Source organism: Zootoca vivipara, chromosome 6 (genome assembly GCF_965207765.1).
Source record: "Zootoca vivipara chromosome 6, rZooViv2.hap1.1, whole genome shotgun sequence".
NCBI lineage: Eukaryota > Metazoa > Chordata > Lepidosauria > Squamata > Lacertidae > Zootoca > Zootoca vivipara.
The window spans coordinates 20,895,696-20,918,661 of record NC_142589.1 but is presented as its reverse complement, the minus strand read 5'-3'; the positions used below and the strand labels follow the sequence as shown (position 1 = coordinate 20,918,661).

The 22,966-nt window shown below is 46.3% G+C and overlaps 2 protein-coding genes and 1 long non-coding RNA gene across 11 annotated transcripts in view; 1 reads left to right on the top strand and 2 right to left on the bottom strand.

Annotated features, from left to right (window-relative positions):
* The window catches only part of LOC148685271 (uncharacterized), a 54,221-nt gene that overhangs the window by 1,783 nt on the left and 29,472 nt on the right, over positions 1 to 22,966 (top strand). The window contains exons 2-4 of one of the 3 annotated variants that reach the window (XR_015950471.1): positions 370 to 6,174; positions 6,956 to 7,034; positions 13,353 to 22,440. This is a non-coding gene — a long non-coding RNA (uncharacterized LOC148685271). Of the gene's footprint in view, positions 1 to 369; positions 7,035 to 13,352; positions 22,441 to 22,966 lie in introns of all 3 variants that reach the window. The other 2 variants (XR_015950469.1, XR_015950470.1) reach the window with 2 other exon arrangements.
* On the bottom strand, positions 2,017 to 22,317 carry LOC148685272 (uncharacterized). Of its 7 annotated transcripts, none has more exons than XR_015950465.1 (7): positions 22,175 to 22,317; positions 21,615 to 21,678; positions 17,662 to 18,056; positions 13,598 to 13,715; positions 9,751 to 9,859; positions 9,278 to 9,338; positions 2,017 to 2,269 (listed from the first exon to the last, which is right to left on the bottom strand). XR_015950465.1 is itself a non-coding variant. In XM_088671736.1 (6 exons), the coding sequence occupies exons 2-5, from the start codon at positions 21,640 to 21,642 to the stop codon at positions 9,753 to 9,755; spliced, it is 648 nt and encodes a 215-aa protein (XP_088527862.1). In that variant the 5' UTR covers positions 21,643 to 21,678; positions 22,175 to 22,317; the 3' UTR covers positions 2,017 to 2,269; positions 9,751 to 9,752. The 7 variants fall into 7 exon arrangements, 4 of the variants coding, with proteins under 4 accessions (XP_088527862.1, XP_088527861.1, XP_088527863.1 ...); XR_015950466.1 differs by having other exon boundaries at positions 2,017 to 2,214; XR_015950467.1 differs by lacking the exon at positions 2,017 to 2,269 and adding an exon at positions 8,113 to 8,334.
* The window catches only part of PDPN (podoplanin), a 44,448-nt gene continuing 29,913 nt past the window's right edge, over positions 8,432 to 22,966 (bottom strand). Inside the window, exon 6 of the transcript XR_015950468.1 lies at positions 8,432 to 8,999. The gene's annotated coding sequence lies outside the window, so the exon portion shown is untranslated. The remainder of the gene's footprint in view (positions 9,000 to 22,966) is intronic.

Here is a 22,966-nt window from a genome sequence, read left to right as displayed (position 1 = left end):
ACACTGGCAGTGGCACCAAACTGACCCTGCACCCAAGGGCTTTGCGGTGCGGATCACATCACAGGGAGAAGACTGAGAAGGTGATATGAGAGCCAAAATCAAATTTCCAAAGGGCTGCCACATGGAAGACAGAGCAAGCTTGTTTTCTGCTGCTCCAGAGGGCAGGACCCAAACCAGTGGGTTCAAACTAGGAAAGGAGATAAAAACTACTAAACCTTCGGAATAAGTCATTCTTCAGGTCATTCGTTACTCAAATCTAGAAATCCCCCACATTACTTTCTCATGCGTGCACTCTTGGGTTGGGGCAACTGGCTAAAATGTTTTAAATGGTTCTAATTTTGGTTCCTCTGTTTTGTTTTTGTTGGGTAGAAACTGCAACCTGAGTTTGAGTTCTTCATTGAGTGGGAGCCAGGATGCTGCTGCTGCTCCATTAATATTATTTTACTGGTCTTCACATAATGTTGCCACTAGCTGGTGCTAGAAAGCCATTTATAAAGCATCCTGCTGTATAAAGAAAATCTTCTCATTCGTCATCAGTTAATACAGTGGATGGGGTGTAGATAGAGATAGTGAGGCCCTGCCAAGGAATTCCTGTTGCTCACTTGGAGCAGTGAGTTTTCCAAATATGACAACGGTAGGGGAACCTCAGCCACAGGAACCGAATGCAGCCCTCCAGGAATCATAGAATCGTAGAGTTGGAAGGGATCCCAAGGCTCATCTGATCCAACCCCCTGCAATGCAGGAATCTCAACAATCGACCCTCTACTCAATTTGAAACCAGACCAGACCCTTCTTAGCTTTGCAAATATGCTAGCTAGGAGTCTCTCTGGCCCTGAAGACTCAACCCTTCACTGGCTCCACTTTGCACCCTCCTTGAGTGCTTTTGCCTGGCTGGAATGTGTCCATGAACTTTGATCATGCCTCTTGCTTGTCTGGATGGAGGGCAGACAGGGAGCAGGATGAGTGTGTGTGAAAACTAGCCTACTGAGCAAAGTTACCACATTTTTTTTCGGGGACTCAGATTTAAGAAAATGGGGGGATGTATCTGTGTATAAGAGGCCCCCTGATTTTTGACATTATCTTTTTTGGGGGGGGGGACCTAGGCTTATACACAGAAAAATACTGTACATTGCTCTACCCATTTTTGCATCTGGCCCTGCCCACCACTGTCATGTGGCCCCCAGACATTTGCCCAGAGTTGCCCTCATGTCCTCGCTCCTGGAATAAGTCATCCATTGTTATTAGCTGCTCTCTGCCTGCCACCCTGAAAAACAGTAGTTACAAACATCCCGACTCCCCACTTCTTGGAGTGCCTAGGATTATATTGTTAATATTTATTTTATTTATTTGTTCAAATTTGGGACTCCCACCTGTCTTTTTTCATATTGATTAAGCAACATTGTGGCGAAGCTTCACACGTATTGTACCAAGTTTTTCAGCCAACACACAGGACCCTATTTGTGGCCCGGTAACACACACACACACACAAATAATGTTGTTGCAGACATCATATGATCGCAGCAAGATTTGTCTACAGTGTTTTATCAGTTCTCATGTGTTTTCTGATGTGCACATGTACACAGAAAAATCAGGAAGGTTGCAATGCTGCTGTCTTAGCTCTCGCTGGAGGATAAGGAATTCAAACTCATTTTATTCCAAAATCTTTAATGCTCAAATCAGTACGGTGAATAGGTAAAATAAGGTTCAAAGGCACCTATGGTGCTGTGCATGGCTACGCAAGCTAAGACATTGATCCGGCAAGTGACATGTCCCCTTGTACCCCATTATATACCAGTAGGAGCGGACTGGGCAAGCGAACTAGAATTGGAGGGCTGGACCTGAGCACTTGCAACTCCCAACCAGTCCCTCCAGGGTGTCTGCTCTGGACTCAAGACAGATGCAGATGAAAGGGAACAATAAAACTGCAGGAAAGGGTGCATGCTTGAATTTGAGAATCCATTTTAGAAACTGCTCTAGTCCAGCTGGAATCCAGGAAGAGCGGGACCTCAGATGGGGAGCAAACAAAAGGAGTGATACAGGAACGGAACTGGAGAAATTCTCTCGCCGCGATCGCCGACACCTCCATCCCATGGGTGGAACCTGATGCGACTGCAGCCTTCCCTCTTTCCGACATTGCAGAAGAATGCTTTGTTGGTTGGAATGTGAAGAACATGCCAAGCATTTCAAATGGCCCAGTGCTGCTAGAGGAACGTGCTGAAAGATAACAGGAAACAGTCCTGTTTTCCTAATCTGAGTGAAGCATGAAGCCCTTCAGGGAGAAGAGAGAAGAAGCTGTTTTGTGTTTCCATATTTGCAATTCTTTCAGCTACCCCTGCTTTCTGACACCTGGTCAAAGTACTGAGTTGTATCCAACGTTAGTCTTACTTCAAGTAAACCTACTGAAATTAATGGGCATGACTCATTGGCCCATCTAGCTCAATATTGTCTACGCTGCCCCTACGCTTAGAGTTTTAGACAAGGGTCTGTTCTAGTCCTACTCGGATATGCTGTGGATCGAAGCAGGTACCTTCTGGATACAAAGCAGATATCTCTGCCACCAAGCTACAGCCTGCCCCTTCCTTAACTTACATCTGTTAATTTCAATTCCATCTCACTGTTACCCATTAGCATTGTTTATTTGCCTTTCCTGGTGGTGCCTTCGGAAACATTCTGCTAGAGTGTGCACATACACACTGTGAACCTTTTCAGCCTGAGATCTTCAAAAGTTTGGTCTGGTGCAAACTCAGCCTTATGTACATGCTCATAGGTGCATTCACATAGACACCAGCTCCATGCTCTCACCCTTCCATGGCCATTTCCCCAGATTGCAAATAATTGAGTTTTGTTGATTGAGTTTACTTCCACACTAAGCTGTGCCCCAGGTGGCTTACAGCAAACATTCAAAACATCAAAACTCAGTGCATTGGAAATACAAATATAAGTACAGTACATACGGTAAATTCAAAGCAAAAACAGAGTTAACCGACAATAAAGTTTCTGATACTGGTCTTGCTGCACTCCAAGGAGCCTGGCTTAAATACAGTTTGGAGAGGGGCAGATGTTATGCAGCTGGCTCCCACATCTTTTCTCCAGAGGAGGCTGACAGCACCAAAAGTCCAATGACGGGGAGGGAAATTGTGATAAGTCTCTTCCGCAGCCTCCTTTGTACTTTATGCCAGCGCTGAGCTTTAAGTAAGTAGCAGTGACTGCACCGAAGGCAAAAAGACCTCTCCTCTTCAGGTAAGTGAAACAGGAAGCCTCTGATAGCCTTTCATGTCCTGGAAAGCCCAAATGTCAGTCTGTAGAGGGAACAGCAGTCCAGAATCTGAGAAAGCTGTATTTCCCCGTTTAATGTTCGAAGTTGCAGTTCTGCTAGCTCACCACATGAGGGTAGCTGCCTAGACAGCTAAAGGTTTTCCATTCTAGTGTTTCCTGAATCATAATGCAAAGTTCAGAGAAGCATGATGCTAATATTCATTGCCTCTGCTGCTTGGAAAGCATGACTCTTCCCCATTGGTTGAGAAAGGGGATGATGTCACTATTCCAAAAGAGGCAAGGAGGCTTTTCAGTCCTTGGAACCCTAATTCAGAACAGGATCGGAGTTGCTGAGCTCTGGTGCAGTCCTTGCTCCCCTTCTGTTGAAATGATTCCATTGACAGCTGTCTAATCCATCTGCACTTATTTTTGGGTTTCGCATGTTAGCAAGTGGCACATCTTATCCCTGCACCCCTATCTTGCCCTGCAGCCAAGCTGCGAAACCCAAGCCGCAGGTGCAAAAGAACAGGTGCATTGCAAAAGGGTTGCTTCCGGAGCAGATTGCTTGAGCCTGCCGCCTGCCCCCAAGCCCTTTCTCCACTGCAGAGGAACGCAAACTGCAGACACACCAAGTTACAGATAAATCTCGCATTGGAGGAAATGGCTTCCTGAAATCAAATATGGGGATGCTTTGGTATATGGTATTCCGCAGGGTTCTGGCGTCTAAATTGGAAGGTTCTGTTGCTTCCGACATCACCAGTTTGTTTCACCAGCATATGTTTAGTGACTTAACCAGGTTAGTTCCATGTGCTTCAGGGACAACCTTGTGCAACCTGATTCTCTCTGGATATTGTTGAATCAAAACTCCTTACCACAACACAAGACAGAGATGGCCACCAACTTAAGATTGCTTAGGATTCCCACAGGCCTCTGGTTGGCCACTGTGAGAGCAGGATGATGGACTTAATGTGCCTTTATAAAAATTTAATAATAGTAAATCTTATTTCTATGCCACTCATCTGACTGGGTTGCCCCAGCCACTCTGGGTGGCTCCCAACAGAATACTAAAAACATGATAAAAAATCAAACATTCAAAACTTCCCTAAACCGGGCTGCCTTCAGATGTCTTCTAAAAGTCAAATAGTTCTTTCCTAGACATCTGATGGGAGGGCATTCCAGAGGATGGGTGCGACTACTGAGAAGGCCCTTTGCTTGGTTCCCTGTAACTTCACTTATCGCAGTGAGGAAACCTCCAGAAGGCTCTTGGTGCTCTTTAACCTGATCCAACAGGCTCATGTTTTTATGTTCTTAACACCCGTCACCACCCAGCCTGCATGGCCAATGGTCAGGGATGGTGTAAGGTTTGAGCCGGACGAGGAGGAGTGGTGGCAAGCCCCCCACAGGGGAATCTTGGGATAGGGAGGAATTCATACCTGGAGAAGACTGGAGGTGGCACTCCTTGGAAAAGGAAGAATCAGATAAGGAAGAGGGTAGACCAGAACAGGAGGAGGAAGGAGTCGAACAATTGGAGGCAGCTGCAGCTCGTAAGAGGCGTAGTGATGAGCCGGCTACTTAAGGCTGGGTGGCTGCTCCCTTCACCAGCACGTGCATCGGCTGTGCTGTAGCGCGTGGTTGCCTTGCTCGTCCTGTTCCTGTTTCCCGTGTACCTGGCTTCGGCTTCTCCTGACCTTGGTACTGATACCTGACCACAGCTGGTTCCTGAATTGGAATGTTCCTGACTTCGGCTTCTCCTTACCCCTGTACTGATACCTGACCTCGGCTGTTCCTGACTTGGACTGCCCGTGTCTTCGACTTCTCCTGACCCTGGTACTGATACCCAACCTCAGCTGGTTCCTGACCCTGCCCATTGGACCTGAGCTCCATCGGCATGCAACTTCTGTCTTCAGCACGCCAACCTGTTGGCGCCCTAACAGATGGTAGCTGTAGTACTCCAAGAACAGATAGGCCTTTGACCTGTTCCATTGGGTTCTTACCTTCCAAGGGCAGCCCAATGTAGAGTGCATTGCAGTAGTCCAGTCTATCAGACCATTGAATACCATGTGCACATGCACTGTTCTCATGCTGATTTTACTATTTATGCTTACAAGTAGTTCTGTTGCTCTCAGGTCCTGCTCACTGGCTTCCCACGGGCATCTGACTGGCCACTGCTAGAACAGAGTGCAGGACTCGGTGGGCTTTTGGCTTGATCCAGCAGGCACCTCTTATGCTAACTTCTTGTCTCGCTGGAAGGGACATTGCCTGGCTGAGCAACTGAGTGCTTGCTCCTTGCCCCTCCTTGGCCTCCTCTACTTGACCTTCTTGAATGTCAGCTGCTACTTTGGGAACTTGCCTCCTGCTTGCCTTCGATTACACCCTGCCTGCCTCCATCCCTTTGGATAATTGGCGGCTGCTTATGCCACTTGACCTTTCACTGCCCTGCACTGCTGCTCTCTTCTGGCCCGCATCCGACAGCATCCAGCTGGCCTCTCTTGGCCGTTGTGACACTGGTGTGGGTTTCAGGCTTAGGGATCCTGTAGCTCTCCTCACTTTGATGATGGATCTCCCATCATCACCCCTGACCATTTGGCCCTGGTGCTTGGGGCTGATGCGCTTTGGAGGCCAACATCTGGAGAACCACAAGTTCCCCATCACTGGTTTGCTGTAATGATAACTTTTTTTCAGCCTAGTGGCTTCATCTTCCTCTGCTCCTCAAGAAGACCATTTCAACATCCTGGATTTGGCATCTTCACAGATCTCCTGCTCTGCAGTAGTCCTGAGGCCCAAATTATTGTTGCCAATAAGCAGGAATTCTGGAGGAATAGATACCTCCCCTCTTCAGGGACAACTCCAACTGTGTTAGCGGTGGCTATGTCCTCCCTTCACTGTCGGAGGCAGTACACCTCTGAATATCAGTTGCTGGTAAGTCACAGGTGGGTAGAGAGCTGTTGCATTCAAGTTCTGCTTGCAATCCATATATAGGTTCTCCCACAGACAGGTTTGTGAGGCTGGTTGGAGAGCTTTACTTTCTTCTTCCCTTACGCATGAAAAGCAGGGAAAACCAATATGGGCAGATGGTTAAAAAATCCTGTTTTATTTTCTCAGATTTTAATCAACACATTGTGGCTGGCTTTTTGGGCTGCTTTGGAACTGCTGTTGTTACCCTATGTATTGATTTGTGTTGTATTCTCTGTTTTCTTGAATTTGTATGTAGCCATTTTACAGCATTTTTATTCAATTGGGGGGGGGGGGTTGGCTTTCAGGCTTCCCACTGAGGCATCTGGTTGGCCACTGCAAAAGCAGGATGCTGGATTAGATGGGCCTGATCCAGAAGGACTCATCATGTTCTTATAATGTCCAAACAAGAAGTTGAGACATGTCACACCATTGTATCCCGACGAGTGGATGAACCGTCAGGGCAAGCCGTCCATATGATGTTAGACTACAATTCCCAACATCCCTGAACCTGCTACCTTGGGTTGATGGTGCCTTGCTTGCCCAGCTTTGGGAAAGCAGCAAGAGCACTGTGGGGGTCAAAAAAGGCATCAAGGGCCACACGGGGCCCTTGGGCCACACATTGGACACCCCTTCTCTGGGGCATCTGGTTGGCCACTGTAACAGCACCATGTTGGACTACATGGACTTTTGTCCCAATTCAGAACGGCTCTCCTTAAATGCCATTATTTCCCCTCCTTTTCTTCAGGATTCTCCCTGGGCAAACGGATCCTAAATATTCAGACAGTTGGAGTTGTGTGGCTGGAACTGTAGGCTACTGAGCAAAGGTAAGAGTTGCATCCATTGCATTCAGCCCCTGGAAGGCTTTTCTGAAAGGAATGTAGCTGGGAAACATTACCTTCCGCTGAATCTTGCACTTAAAAGTAAATAGGTGGGTTTGTGTGTGTGCGTTGGGTCCCAATTGGGACCCTTTTGTGTGCTTGTGTGTGTAGCAAGGATTTAACCTTTTCTCTCCCACTGTGAGTCAGGTCTCTGCGATTGCTCTTTGCAAATTTATTGGAAAATAAAATATTCCGTTGATGCAAACTTGCCAGCTCTGTGGCTAATTTTGTGTCATGTCTGGCTTAGCCCATGACAAATGGGATAGCGGGCACTTGCCCTCTGTTGTTGAAAGTCCACAGAAGCTACTACCCCCACTTCCCCTTCCTCTCTTGAAGTTGCTCAGGAGAGGAAGAGGAAGCAAGCCATGAACTTGACATATGGTAAAAGGTAAAGGTAAAGGGACCCCTGACCATTAGGTCCAGTCGTGACCGACTCTGGGGTTGCGCGCTCATCTCGCATTATTGGCCGAGGGAGCCGGCGTATAGCTTCCAGGTCATGTGGCCAGCATGACAAAGCCGCTTCTGGCAAACCAGAGCAGCACATGGAAACGCCGTTTACCTTCCCACTGTAGCGGTTCCTATTTATCTACTTGCATTTTGACGTGCTTTCGAACTGCTAGGTTGGCAGGATCGAACTGCTAGGTTGGCAGGCTGTAGCAAATGTCAGAGCTGGATGGCACCCAGAAGATCAACTCATCCCACCCATGATGCAAGGCAACGACTTTGCAAAGAGCCACTCATCAAGAATTGAAAGAGACTTCCCCCATATAATTTCTTGATTTCTCGGCTTTGCTCTGCCCTCCCTTCTACTCCTGCTCAAAGCCTGAAATTGTCTGGGATGGGGAAATCTGTCAGTTTTGATTTCTCATTTTTCCAGTCTTCAATTTAGTTCTCCACATTTCCACATCAGTTTTTTTGTTGTGTTTTAAAGTCTTTTGCTGTTAATTTTAAATATTCTTAATTGTTTTAATCTGTTTTTTATTTCTAATATTTCTTGAAACTGATTAGAGGTCTTACTACAATCAAGTGGTAAATAAGTTTAATTCAGTAAAAATAAAATAAATCCACCTGGGTCAGAAAGGGCAGGTGCAGACTTCAGCAGTATTTTGTAATATGGTGCGCCCTGTGCATGGCCAAAGTTTTGTGCCCCCAAATGGATCTTCTCAATTGTGGATCTTCTCAATTTGCACCCCCTCAGCTTGGTGCCTTCTGCAGGGGAAGTGTCCACATGGCCCTTAATCAAGCACTGGAAGAAGGCAGTCATGGAAGCCAATCCAGACCCCTTCAATTAATTTGAAGGCAGTTGGGGAGACTTTAAATTCGAAAGCAGGATAAAACAAACATTTTCTGGCACAATTTATTCTGATTCAGAATCTCCTAGTGCAGTTTGTAAAATCCGAGTTTCAAAAATTCAAAATTTCCCAGTGCAGAATCTATCACAACCCTATTTACTCTCCCTCCCCAAAGAGAGCAGAATAATAATAATAAATTATTATTATTAAAAAATGACTTTAAAAGAGATTTGTCTCTTGAGAAACAAAACAAAAACAGCAAACAGATAAATCACTGCTCAGAAGTATGACCCAATTAATTTAATGGGGTTTACTCCTGGGGTTTAGGGTTTCATCCCCAAGTCAACCCTATAGCAGGGTTGGCAAGCCTCTGGCCCACCAGACATTGCTAGACTACAACTCCCATCATCATTGGCCATGTTTTCTAGGTCTGGTGGGATTTGGAGTCCAAACACATCTGAAGGGCCCTCAGGTCACCATTTCTAGGGCTGACAGTTCTTCCAATTTGGGGTTTTTTATTTAAAAAGCTCAACAACTTTTGAGGTGTCTTGATTCTTACTTTTTGAAATATGGCAACCCTACCATTTTGCCAGCCCTATAGGAAACAAAGTGCAGAAACCTTCTTTCAGGAATTCCTACTAGCAACATACATATATATGTTAGGAGACAGCTTTGTGCATTGTTCTTTTCAAAACCTTCCCTACAAAATCTTCCCCACCTCACCTCACCCCTCTTGTATCTATTTTAGGTGAAAAAATACTCAATTTATAAGGCATATTTGTATTTTTAAAAGCTTGCTCCAGGAAATTGCGTGAGATCTCGTCCGTGGGCTTATAAGTCCTCAAATTGCTATTTGCCCGAGATCACCATCCATGGTTAGCATGGGAGGAGACTCACTCAGAAAAGGAAGAAATCTTCTGATGTATTTCCTCTTTCTCTCTTCAGTGAGTTTCAGGGACTGTTAAAAAGAAGAAGAAAAGCAAGGATGGAGAGAACAGTTATTCTGCGAGAATATAGTTTCTATGTTTGCCTTAGGCAAAATGTCATTGTACAATGTGGGCTCTGGGAAGTGTGAATTAGGTAGGTTTATGTTTGAAGTCTAAGTGAATTGAGTCTCTCCTCATCTGTGCACCATAGTACAGAGCTTTCGAAACTGGATCGTGACACATTAGTGTGTCGGCTGCAGTGTGTAGGCTTCTCATGCGAATGCTCCCTGTGCTCTTCCAGGGGCTGGAAAGGGGTTAATTTAACCTCCGGTTTGCTAGTAAAACTGAATTACTGTCATGAAATGATGCATGTCTAAAAAATGTGTCACCATTGTGAAAAGTTTGGAAAGCCCTGCCACAGTGTCTGCTTTGTGCGATACTTACAATTACCTCCCCATTTTCTTCACCACCAAAATGGTCATCCCTGTGGCGAATGCGACAGGAATAATGACTCCAAAGATGAGACCAACCAGTGTAGCCGTTTGCATGTCACCTGCAGGGAGGGGAATTCAAAAGGCCAAGTTCATTCAACATCAAATCAGCAGCGACACCTTGAAAGTTACAGTCATGCCACAAACGCCAAAGAGGATAATTGCTACATCCCTGGGGTCAGTTCCTGGTGGATTTTGCTTGGCAACCCTGAGAGTGGTAGATGCATGTTGATCTGAGCAGAGTAGAAAGGCATAAAATGTGTCTGATCATCCTGGCAGATTTGATGAGAGGGGTTTGATGAAGATTCTGTTGAAATCTTGGTAATAGGAGCAAAACAGGAGGATATGGGTCACCAACTCAACCTCTCCAGTGTTGCATTTTGTCAAGAATGACAACCTATGGATTATTCTCCACCTTGGGTTTTACTGTAAGGTTTTCTCGTCTCGCACTCACCCTGGGGGCAGGTCTCAGAAGCTAGTTTGTATTTGGCGAATAGCTTCCATACAACCCAACCTTGATTTCAGCCTCAGAGTGCAAATTGATCCCTGTAGAGTTGTTTCTCAGATTTTTATTCTTACTTTGTAGGGGAAGTGAGGGAACAATTCAGTTACAAAAAGCAAAACGAAACCGCTAGGTTGGAAATGTCATTCTATAGGTATGTGCCCAGGACATGATCTGTCGTTTCCTGGTTGGTGCGTTGTTACCTTATCGAGGTCAGATCATTCCTGAGGAATGTGGCTGGTGGAAGCATGTGCCACACGGAGAATTAAGTTCTGTATCCAGCTGATAAACAAACCCAGACCTCTGAAATTTTGTACAAAACCCACAGGAGGACAACTCCACGCGCCATCACAAACGCAGCAGTCAGCTTTTCGGGGGCTGACTTTGAAACAGTGTCACCGTGAGCTGCACAGCCTTCTGAAATCAGACCTTGTGATGGAATGTGAAACCAGGGCACAACATATAATTTGGAAATGTGATGCGACCATTTCACACTACATTTGTTAATACTGCTTGCTTGTGGCAGAGGTGGGGAAGGAGAGCCTTCCGAGCTAAACTAGGCTGGTGAGATCTATGGTCAGATCGCCAGGTGTCTGTTTTTAGCTACCAGGGAGTGGGGGGCCTGGATCAAGGGCAGAGGGCAGTGTGAACCCGTTTGCCCCCTACAGCATTTCCTTCTGAAATCTCTTTTCACATCTAAAGCTGGCAGGAGCTGCAAAGGTGCTTCGTTGGAGCCAGGTACAATATATACTGTAAGCAGCATATAAATTAAAACAGGAATAAAAAAAATAATTGGATGACTAATAGTGATTAAAGAAAAGTTCCTCTCCTAGGGTTTCTGGAATTTCCTGGACATGTACAGAATACTGCATTCGGCAGCAGTGTCCAGGCGGAAATTGGTACAGTAGTGCCATTTTTGCAATTTTGAAACAACAACTTTGGGCAAATCTAAATAAAAGCTCATCATTTTTGGCCAAAAAGAAAAAAGCTGTCTGGATTTTCACTGTTTGAAATATGGCAACCCTACTCTCCAGAGAGCCAGTGTGGTGTAGTGGTTAAGAGCGGTAGACTTGTAATCTGGGGAACCGGGTTCGCGTCTCCACTCCTCCACATGCAGCTGCTGGGTGACCTTGGGCTAGTCACACTTCTTTGAAGTCTCTCAGCCCCACCCACCTCACAGGGTGTTTGTTGTGGGGAGGAGGGGAAAGGAGAATGTTAGCCGCTTTGAGACTCCTTCGGGAGTGATAAAGCGGGTTATCAAATCCAAACTCTTCTTCTTCTTCCCTCTCTCATAGCAGCTGGAATTTGTGGACATCCTCACACAGCACATGGTTCAACTATGGAATCATAGAACTGTGGAGTTGGAAGGGATTGCCAAGGGTCATCTAGTCCAGCCCCCTGCAGTGGAATTCACTTAGAATCATACAATCATAACAGTCCCTTTAGAAAAAAGGAACAGATATTTTTGCAGTTAGGAAAGTGATGGGAAATGCATTGAAAAGTGCATGCTGGTTAGGGTGAATGTCAACTGTGATATAATCTCCCATCAAACAAATCAGAATGAATAACCGATATACGTAATTGAACCTCTGCATAAGCTTTGTGCAAAGCAGATTGGCAAACCTTTATGCTCGTGTTTTAATGTTCCTGAGGCTTCCTTCCTGTGCTGCAGTCTGCAGCGCACAAGGGATGGGGGTGTCACAGTGGTGCTAAGTAGCCAGCAATGATTTCTCTGGAATAATCAGAATCTGGCTGCCTTCCAGTGAACATGAAAAGGGTTTCTACTTCATCAGGAAATAGGGCCTGTTGCCGGATTCATTACATGAGAGGGCTGAGGCTCATTAGCATGCCTGTAAGTTCAAAGAAGGATTAAGGTAATTTAAGAAAGGAACCTAATCACTCAGTGCTGTTCTTTGGATTATGTTTGGCTTCAGTCGTCTGCTTGGACTGGAACCAGGCATGGGCCAAGGAGATGACAGTACACTTTTGGGCCAGATAGCTAATTTGGGATGCTCCCAATACATTGTTATGTAACTATTAATTCACTTTTGGCTTGAAACCGAAATCTCAGCCTGAGGAGCACCCTTCCAACGGTTGGCGAGACTAACTAGCTTGTTTCGTGCAAACTGGCAGGGATGTATTTTTTAAACTTATTTTAAACCGCTTTGTAATTTGTTAAAAGAAAGAAGCCAAAACGATAGTGTCTGTATCGAGAATAGGGAGTACTGGCCATCACACCCACATACGACAACTCCCACCATCCCTGTCTATTCGCCATGCTGCAGGGCACGCTCCACCAATATGCATGGGGGTGGGGAACTGAACCCCCATGCAAACTGGTTGTCACCCGCAGAATCTCTGTCTCTATGATGCATTGCAGGGCTAGATAAACCCTTTGGGTCAGGTAGGTAGCCATGTTGGTCTGACGTAGCCGAAACAAAATTTAAAAAATTCCTTCCAGTAGCACCTTAGAGACCAACTAAGTTAGTCATTGGTATGAGCTTTCATGTGCATGCACACTTACAATTACATGATTTTGGTGCTGATTTTTGCTGCCTATGGATGGTATGTTTTGCTAGAACAAGCAATGCCCTTTCATTAAGACCCGTTACATTGGGAAGAAAAAGACACTCAAGTGTTTAATGCATTGAGGAGCAGAAAACTATGTGGGTTTTGAGTATAGCTTCTCTGTAGTGAGTATAGTGACATACCGGTATTTCACCACAGCGAGTATCGGGAAAACCTTTCCTGTTCGCTTTTGTTGTAACCAGTAATGGTTGATGTCTCTAAGGAAAGGATCCAGTTTGGAGTTGATAGCCTTGCCTGTCATCCATCCAGCCAGATAAAAAACTATTCTGCAACATTTTCCTTTTGTTTTGCTGGTATTGAATAGTTATTGTTGTAGCACACTGTTCTTTTTCTGATTTTAGGTAATGCTTTATTGCTTTTAAAATTTGCAAGCAGCATGTCTTATTAATTGAATAAATAATAAGAATCATAATCTTTCACATATATGTGTGTGAGAAAGAGGTGGACATTTTTATTTTTTTCAGATTTTCCCCAATACATTTCCTAAGTGCATTAGCCAGCAGAAGAGGAGGAGGAGGAGGAGGAGGAGGAGGAGGAGGACTAGATATCATTTGCAAATGCAATTTTAGGCAAGCTTGAGAGTTTCACAGTTTTTGGTTTTGTTTATAAAGCACTAAATTAGGTAGCTCTCCAGGGCATTAGAAAATCTTCCATTGCAAATGACCCTACGTTGCATAGGAAACATTTTAGAAACATGCACACCACATACCATCAGGTTCTATTAATCTTGTGTCAGTGGCGTTTTCAGCATCATCATCACTGATTGAGAGGGCACTTTCTGAGGTCACCAGATTTCGCAAGGAAGAGCTTTCTGTTGTCACCGGGAACTATGTTTGTTAGTTTTAGGGATATATGTGTTTTAAAGAGAGGAAAACAAAGGCAAGCATAATTGATTTCTATGTCTCTCTTCTTAAAACATGCATAATGCTGATCCACCTTGATACAACTCTGCTACAAATACCAGTATTTACTTGTTTATTTTGAAACAGTAACAAAATAATCCTATGGAAGTCTTTGCAGAAGGAATTCTGCTGATTTCAATGGGACTTGCTCCCAGGTATGCATGTATAGGATGACAGCCTAATAGAGAATTGAGAGCCAGCATGGAGTAATGGTTAGGGTGTTGGACTAGGTCCTGGGAGAGCAGAGTTTGAATCCCCACTCAGTCATGAAGCTTACTGGGTGACCTTGGGCCACTCACCATCTCTTAGCCTAGCCTACCTCACAGGGTTGTTCTAGTTACAGGTAGGTAGCCGTGTTGGTCTGGTATAGTCGAAACAAAATAAATTCCTTCCAGTAGCACCTTAGAGACCAACTAACTTTGTCATTGGTATGAGCTTTCGTGTGCATGCAGACTTCTTCAGATACACTGAAAGAGAGGTCACCAGATGCCCACATATAGTGAGAGGGTGGGGAGGGGCCGGACTGTTTATTGCTGCATGTGGTCTAACAGGAAGAATTTACATCTGTTTACGATTGGTCCCACAGGATAAGCAAGGGGTGAGATGGTTAAAGATAGCTTTATCAAAAATCCGATGTCTTTGTTTAGACCAGTTTCCTCAGTGGCTCCAAGTTTGGTGATAAACTGCAGTTCAGCAACCTCTCTTTCCAGTCTATTTCTGAAATTCTTTTGTAATAAGACAGCTACTTTGAGATCTTGTATAAAATGTCCTGGGTCTGGGAGATTGAAGTGTTCTCCTACTGGTTTCTCTGTCTTGTGATTCCTGATGTCAGATTTATGTCCATTTATCCTTTGGTGTAGGGTTTGGCCTGTTTGTCCGATATAGAGAGCTGAAGGGCACTGTTGGCATTTGATGGCATACACAATGTTAGAAGATGAGCAATAGTCCTGAGATGGTATATTTGATGTTGTTGGGGCCAGTAATGGTGTTGTCCGAGTGTATGTGGCAGCAAAGTTGGCATCTGGGTTTATTGCAGGCTCTGGTACCAGTGTCCATGTTAAGTCTGGTGGTTGTATTATTGTGGGTGAGGAGTTGTATAAGATTGGGTGGCTGTCTGTAGGCAATGAAAGGTCTTCCTCCCGGAGTTTGAGAAAGAGAACTGTCATTGTCTAGGAGAGGTTGTAGATCTCTGATGCGTTGTACTGTTTTAACTTGGAAGCTGTATGTGATTACTAGTGGTGTTCTGTTATTTTCTTTTTTGGGTCTGTCTTGCAGCAAGTTCTCTGGGTATCAGTCTGGCTGTTGATCTGTTGTTTAACTTCATCGGGCGGATATTTTAGTTCTAAAAAGGTTTGCTATAGATCTCTTAGGTGAGAGTCTCTGTAGAGTTGGAACAGATGTGGTTGTAACGTAGGGCCTGGCTATATACAATGGATTATTTGGTATGTTTGGTATGGTAGCTAGAAGCATGTAGATATGTTCACTTCAATCTCCCAGGACATTCTATACAAGATCTCAAAGTAGCTGTCTTATTACTAAAGAATTTCAGAAATAGACTGGAAAGAGAGGTTGCTGAACTGCAGTTCATCACCAAACCTGAAACCTGAAAGCAGGATGTCCTTATCGGGTATCGCTTTGTAACAAATTGATGGGTCTATGGACCGTAATAAAGATTATTGTTGTTGTATCACTAAACTTGGAGCCACGGAGGAACCTGGTCTAAACAAAGACATTGGATTCTTATCTCATTATACATGATAAAGCTATCTTTAACCATCTCACCCCTTGCTTTTCCTGTGGGACCAATTGTAAACAGTCGTAAATTCTTCATGTAAGACCAAATGCAGCAATATACAGTCCTGGCCCCTCCCCACCCTCTCACTATATATCGGGATCTGGTGACTTCTGTTTCAGTGTATCTGAAGAAGTGTGCATGCACACGAAAGCTCATACCAGTGACAAACTTAGTTGGTCTCTAAGGTGCTACTGGAATGATTTTTTTAAATTTTGTTTCACAGGGTTGAAATGGGGGGGGGCACCATGTGCATCACCTTAAAATCCTTGGGAAACAAAAGTAGTATAAAAATGTAATAAATAAATAAAGCAAGCCGGGATCAGGGAAAATGAAGGTTAGTAGTGATTGGGTTGTGAAGAGGAAGCCCTAAACTGACCCGGATCCTGCAGCCATCATATGAAGCCCTTCTTCGTGTGCCTCCTCCGCGAGAGGTCTGGAGGGTGGCAACACAAGAATGGGCCTTTTCTGCGGTGGCTCCCTATTTGTGGAATGCGCTCCCCAGGGAGGCTTGTCTGGCACCTTCATAACATATCTTCGGGCACCAGGTGAAAACACTCCTCTTTTGCCAAGCCTTTGGCTAATTAAACAACCTACGGCTTTTTAAACTGTCTCTGTGTTGGGGAGGGGTATTGTTTTTGTTTGCTACCATGTTGTATATTTTTGTGTTTTTGTATTCTAAATTGCCCGTGATCCTCCGATGAAGAGCATTCCAGAAATTTAATCAAAAACAATAATGATGATGTGAGAGGAATGGCAGTTGGTTTCATAGAATAAAAGCATCATAGAGCTGGAAGGGACCCCGTGGATCATCCAGTCCAGCCTCCTGCCAAGCAGGAATATGCAGCTGTCCCTTATGGGGATAAAACCTGCTGCCAGGCAAATGGGTGGCATTATCACAATTCAAAAGCATACATTTCAAATAGGCTAAAGCACTCAAGCAGGGTGTGGGAAGAAGGTGTGGCCTGGGGAAGAATTAAGGCCCATTCAGTCCCCAACCCTGAAGTCCACCCCCCCCCATCCCCATCAAAAAATAATTCATGAGCCAAACCTAACTTTGTCTGATGAAGTGGGCTCTAACACAAAGGTGTTAGAATCAGAATTGTAGAGTTGGAAGGGACCTAATGGGGCAACGTGTCCAACCCCACTGTAATGCAGGAATCACAGGTTGAGAATCCATGAGAAATGGCCACCCAATCTCTGCTTAAAAGCCTCCAATGAAGGAGAGTCCAGCATTTCCAAGGGAGTCCGTTCCACTGTTGAACAGCTCTTACCACCAGAAAGTTCTTCCTAATGCTTAGGTGGAGTCTACTTTCTCGTCACTTGAAACTGTTGGTTCAGCTCTTACCCTTCGGAGCAGCGGCAGAAAACGAGCTTGCTCCATCTTCCATGTGACAGCCCTTCAGATATTTGAAGATGCATGTCCCCTCTCAGTCTTCTATTCTTCAAGCTAAGCACACCCAACAACCTCAACCGTTCCTCGTAAGGCTTGGTTCCCAGGCCCTTGGTCCCCTTGGTTTCCCACCTCTGCACAGGTTTCAGCTTGTCAATATGAGGCCACGGGACTCCTCAGTGAAATGAACCTTGATACTTTTTGGTCTGGTCTTCATGGTCTGCCATAATAAATGAGGGCCTTTAGAGTTGGATGGACAGCCTGAGACCATCATGATAAAAATTTGTGGGAGGGGGTTATTGGTTTGTTTTTGTTTTATTACGTAATTTATGTTCTCATTTCGTATTTTTATGTTGTGAACATACATACATACAGTGGAACCTTGGTTTACACCAACTTTGGTTTATGAATGCCTCCGTTTAAGACTGCCGCGGACCCGGAAGTGTTTAAATCCGGGTTCTGCGGCGTCGGATGCGCAGACACGATCTGCGCAGCTCACGCATGCGCAGAATTGCTCTATTGGTGCTTCGCGCACACGCAGTAGCATACCTTCAGGGAACTAATGCCTCTGTTTACGAAGAGCTCCGTGGAATGGATCGTGTTCATAAACAGAGGTTCCACTGTACATACAAACAATAACCTTTCAGTAATGAAACAGACTATATCCCCCTATGAATGATACTCACCATTGGAAATACAGAAACATCACTGTCTCTCCTCACCGTTGGAAATTCAGAAACATCGCTGTCTCTCCTCACCGTTGGAAATTCAGAAACATCACTGTCTCTCCTTACCGTTGGAAATTCAGAAACATCACTGACTCTGGTCACCGTTGGAAAGTCAGAAACATCACTGTCTCTCCTCACCGTTGGAAATTCAGAAACATCATTGTCTCTCACCGTTGGAAATTCAGAAACATCACTGTCTCTGCTCACCGTTGGAACGTCAGAAACATCACTGTCTCTGCTCACCGTTGGAACGTCAGAAACATCAGTAACTCCGCTCACCGTTGGAAATTCAGAAACATCACGGTCTCTGCTGTCAGGAGTTGGTGCTTCATCTCCCACTGAGTCTATAGTTGCTAAATGAAACAGATGAGAAGCAGCTGAGATTTGAGATTCCTGGCTACATATTGCCACTGAGCTGCAATCAAGATTCTGTTGACCAACTTAGTTGGGTTGTATCTGTTGGGAGATTCATTCCCCGTGTGCAATCATAGGTTTGTTGTCTGTCATGACGACTGTACTGTATGTGTTTTCATTCCACAGGGTGGAAGTGATGTAGACAGGGTGTTTGTCTTACTGTGTTCCTAAGTGGGACTGTTGTTCCTTTGTTTTCTCTTTGCTGTGTGAAGCTAGAGAGAGAGGGAGCCATGTTGAAGACCTCCGTGTGTGTTTGTATGTAAATAAAGTAGATTAGCCAAGATGCTGTGCTACTGAGTTCTGTTACACTACTGCACAACCTCTGCGGATCCCTAAAGTGTGCTGGTGTCGTCTGGCACCAGTCACTGTGATATTTGAGCTGGAGAATGCTTATGAAGCTTCCAAATGATCACCCAGGAGGGGGAGAACATGCTAGCTGGGCATGTGTCTCTGCCAGGGTCCTACTCGTAAGTAGGCCTTTTCCTGACATAGGTCATGGGCCCAGGGATCGGGGCCACAGCCTCAGTGCCAGCAGAGGACTGGGGGCTAGTTTTTGTCCCGGATGGAGTCTCCTGGAATCAGCACTGTGAGCAACTTGTCAGAGATGGAGGAACGGCTGCAGAAGGAGACGCACGGTGAATTACGCTGGGTGCCTAAAAGCGAAAGTGGAATTAGGCAGACCAGTCTGTGTTTGTGCAGCTGCCATAAAGCTAGCATAGAGAAGCTTCAATTTATGACTGCTTCTGAGTCATTCCTGGCTCAGAATAAACTCTAAGAGATTGAGCAGGAATGGATCCCTTTCCCCTAAGTTCACATGGAGGGAACTGGGAGGAGGAACACGTCCATTTCACAGAGTTATGGAAACAGGACCTTGCCAGAGACTGCAGCTGCTTGATTTATAAGCTACCAGGGGGAGGAGGCGTCCGCCCCCCCCCCCAACGCTGTGTAAAGTAGCAGGCTTGGACTCTAAGAAGTCAAGATTCTTCTGAGTTCGTTCCCTGAGTTTTGGGGATGTGTGGGAGCTGTGTTTTGTTCCCGAAGTTTGTTTGCTGTGCCACAGACAGGCCAATAGCCACAGAGAGTGTGTTCTGCTGAAATTTGGAGCTGTGACACACTGGCATTCCAAGATGGCGAGAGGCTATCCAGAGATGACGAAGAGTTCGGAGGGCTGGATTTTGATCTCTCCAACGCCCACTTGAAGTGGGAGGCGATGCTTCCTGAAGCCAAAAGCTCCAGTCGTGTTTGAAGGTGTTTTGGCTGAAGATGGAACTTTTTCCTGTTCTGAGAGGAAGACTTTTTCAGAACGGAAGGAGACAACTGTGACGTCATCTCAAGCATCACTGCAACCAGCAGGTGGCACTGCTGAGGATCGAGGCAGTGCAACGTTTGTCCTGTGAGGTTTGGACAGAGTCCAGAGGCAAAGACTTTTGGACAGAGCTGCAACGTGTCAAGAGGACCAGCAGTGGAGAAGCAGAGTTTTAGCAAGGGGACTTTTGCTGAGAGCACCAGGGGCCGTGGAACTGAAAAGTGTTTTGTTGTTTAACGTGTGTTTTCATTCTAGGTCGTGAAGCCCACCTGATACAGCGTGGCTTGTTCTGTTTCAGGTCATAAACAGAACGCACCATCCAGAAGAACAGAAGCGACATTGTGAATGGCTTGTTCTTTACCATGTTGTGATGTAAACATGGGGATGGTGGAAAGGTTGAAGAGACATGTGATGTTATGTCTGCTAACCATTTTTTTCATGCAGGTTGTAAGCATGAAGACTCCCAGATTGCTGATGTCTGCCACAATGGATGGTCAGGTGTACCAGTGGTCAGAACAATGCAAAAAAGGAGGAGATAAGGGTATCTCACAGAGGCACTTCTTGGTAAAGGAGATGGTGATGTTGACAGTGACAAAGTCAAGATGCCAGTGACAGGGTCTGACATGTGGGTTCCAAAAGTCACATAGAGCGAAATGCTCGCAAACATGGTTTGCAAGGTTTTCCCCTGAATTCAGAGTTTCTGATGGGAACTGTGACAAATCCGGAAAAAGCCATGATGCCAATGCAAGGGTCTGACATGTGGGTTGGGATGCCACGAGGCAGGAAGCATAAATTCTTCCTGTGGTATGGAGGCATGTACAGAGTACTAAAGCCTCCTACCGAATTGGGTTTACTCACCAAGGGATGTTGAGTGCAGTGCAGAATGGGGAGGAATTCTATGTGTTTTCCCAAACAACCCCATTGCTGAAGACTTACATAGTAAGTCTATTGCTGTTATAAACAGCAGGTGTGCTCAGGTGAGTTCCACTAATACAGTGGATGAGATGTGTCAGGTGCACAACTCAGGAGGAGCTGCAAAGGGTGAAAGGTTCACCAGGTATGCTCAGGCGTTTGCTAACACAGCTGTTGCAGATTACGCTGTGGTTAGTGGCTCGACACAGGTCTTAAAACCCGGAGTCTAGAGAAGGGTACAGGGTTTGTCCACAAGGGGCGGGAAACCACACCCAAAGACTGTAAGGGTTTTAAAGGGAAGAAACGACTTAAGAGGAGGATGGTTTTAATATTAAACAGCATGGTTTGACAAAACCTCACTAATTTATTATATGTGGATGCTATGTTCCTGAGGTATGCATGGTGGACCACAATGAGTCGGAATGGAGAAGGCAATCTTGTCTTCTCAGAAGGTTTGTTCATTTTGCTGTGTTTGTAATTTAGGTCCTTGAATTTCACTGGGTCAACTCCCGGTTGGATACTGTCAGGAAAATGCCTACTTACGAGTAGGACCCTGGCAGTCACACATGCAATGCAATGGGCTGTTGGGATGTGCTTGCTCTGTAGTAAATGGTGAGCAATGAACGGTTGGGTTTCCTAGCTTAAAGAGTGTGCCATGCAGCACTATTTATGCATCACTCATCACTGATGATTGCTACTTGTGTGAAGCTCCTTTCATTGTCCACTTGCAATGGTGGTTTGGACTCAAATGGAACCTGAAAAGAGGGGCAATTAGACACACACACTTTTATGTAACCTTCTACAGTACAACCAAGCTTTGGGTGTGTGTGTTGGGGGGTCCTTTTCAGAACTCCATACCTCAAACTAAGTTGTGAGCATGGGACAGAGCCCCACTCCTTCCCATTAGAACAAAATCTATTTACGCACCTCCACTTTTAGCAGGGGGGGATCCTTTCCGGAGGCGTCCTCCCACCCACCCTCTAACTGGGAGCAAAATATTCACCAACACACTCATTCATGTACGTATTCCATCATCCCAGGATTCGAACATGGAGGCAAGGAGGGAGAAGACCCCTTTCCCAGCCCATGCTTATCTCCTATGTAAAACATGACACATGCACCTGAACACGGAACTCTACTTATACACAACACCACCACGTGTGGGGTGGGGTCTGGGGTCCCCCTTACAGACCTACTTCCCCAACTGAGATAAAATACCACACACACACACACACACACACTTTAGCCCTATTTCACTAACTCATCAATGCATACCTACCATTACACTGTTGAAGAAAAAGCCCCATCCCTTTTGGGGCTTGGGGGGTCCCACCACAAAAACCCTGCAATATGAAAAAAAAACAATGCCCCTGAATCAACACCTCATCCTTACTCTACCCCCACCCCAAATCCCTTGCACCCCTCTACTTTTGGGGTGGGGTGGGGAAGGTTTCCCCGGAAGCGGTGCGTTTTTGTGTTCCCCTCCCAGTGTTACTCCCCGTGGGGCAACCCCTGCAACAACACACCGCACCCCACCCTCCCCATCAAGGGACGCCTCACCTCCCGCCGCCGCCGCCGCCGCCACCCCAAACCCACACCTCTCAAACCTACACCGCATCCCACGCCATCCCCATCCTATGTCCACCCCGCTTCCTTTGGGGGAAGAAGGTGCGGCTGGCGGAAGGTGGAGGGTGTGGTGTGTGTGTGTCCACAAAAAACCCAACCCTTGGGGCGAAATCCCCTTCCCCACCCCGCCGAGCCCCCTTAGCTGAGAAGGGAAGAAGCGGCGGGCAAGTGGCTGCCGCCTTCACCCTCCCCTCGCCCCCAGCCGGCCTTTACCTGCGCTGTCCGCCGCCGCGGCCGCGGCCTCCTCCTCTTCCTCCTTCCTCGAGAGCCGACCCCCGGCTCAGCTCAAAAGGCCCCACAGGGCCCCTCGGGCCCCTCCGGACGCCGTTTTGTCTCCGGCCTCGGAAGTGACGGCGGCGGCGGAGAAGCCGGGAGGGGAGGGGGAGAGGGAGGGAGGGGCGCACGAGGCGACCACTCAACAGCCGGCGGCGCCCGAGGAGAGAAGAGCTCGCGCGTGGAACGGCCTTCTTGGCTCTCGGGTGAGGAGCTCGTCCTCACTGAGGTCTAGAAGGATGGTGATTGGAGGGCGGGGGTTCTAGGATTGGAGGGGGGTTCTAGGCGCCCTCGCTCCTAGGGGGCTCCGACAAGCAGCCCCTCCTCAATGAGGACTAGAGGCAACGCGGAGCACAGAACCCGCTATGCGACTTGCAGTCCTCAGTAAGCGGACCTGAAGGTCGCCCTCGCTGAGGACTAGAGGGATGTGGGAGACAGGCAGTTGTCGTCATTGAGAACTAGGGGGTTGTGGGGTTATAGGGACAAAGCATAGCACTCGCTATGTGGGGCTTGTAGTCTTCAGTGAGTGGATAGGCACATCTCCCTCTTATTGACAAATTGGCGGGGATGTGGGGAGCAAGCAGCCCGTCCTCGAGGCTAGGTGGGGTTCTAGTGACTGCGGAAGAAGCTCACCCTCACTCAGGATGAGAGAAGTCCGCAGCAGGTTGTTGCTGTGGTGCTTACAATAGTGGTTACACTGGGAGGCCAGGGTTCAAATCCTCCACTCATCCA

Excerpts from the sequence above, each read along its gene's own strand:
- LOC148685272 (XM_088671736.1), bottom strand. The coding sequence starts at position 21,642 with ATGGGGCTTTTTCTTCAACAGTGTAATG. Across the intron at positions 18,057-21,614 it reads TTTTCTTCAACAGTGTAATG|CAACTATAGACTCAGTGGGA; the intron begins GTAGGTATGCAT and ends TGTTTCATTTAG. Across the intron at positions 13,716-17,661 it reads ATGTTTCTGTATTTCCAATG|TTCCCGGTGACAACAGAAAG; the intron begins GTGAGTATCATT and ends TAACAAACATAG.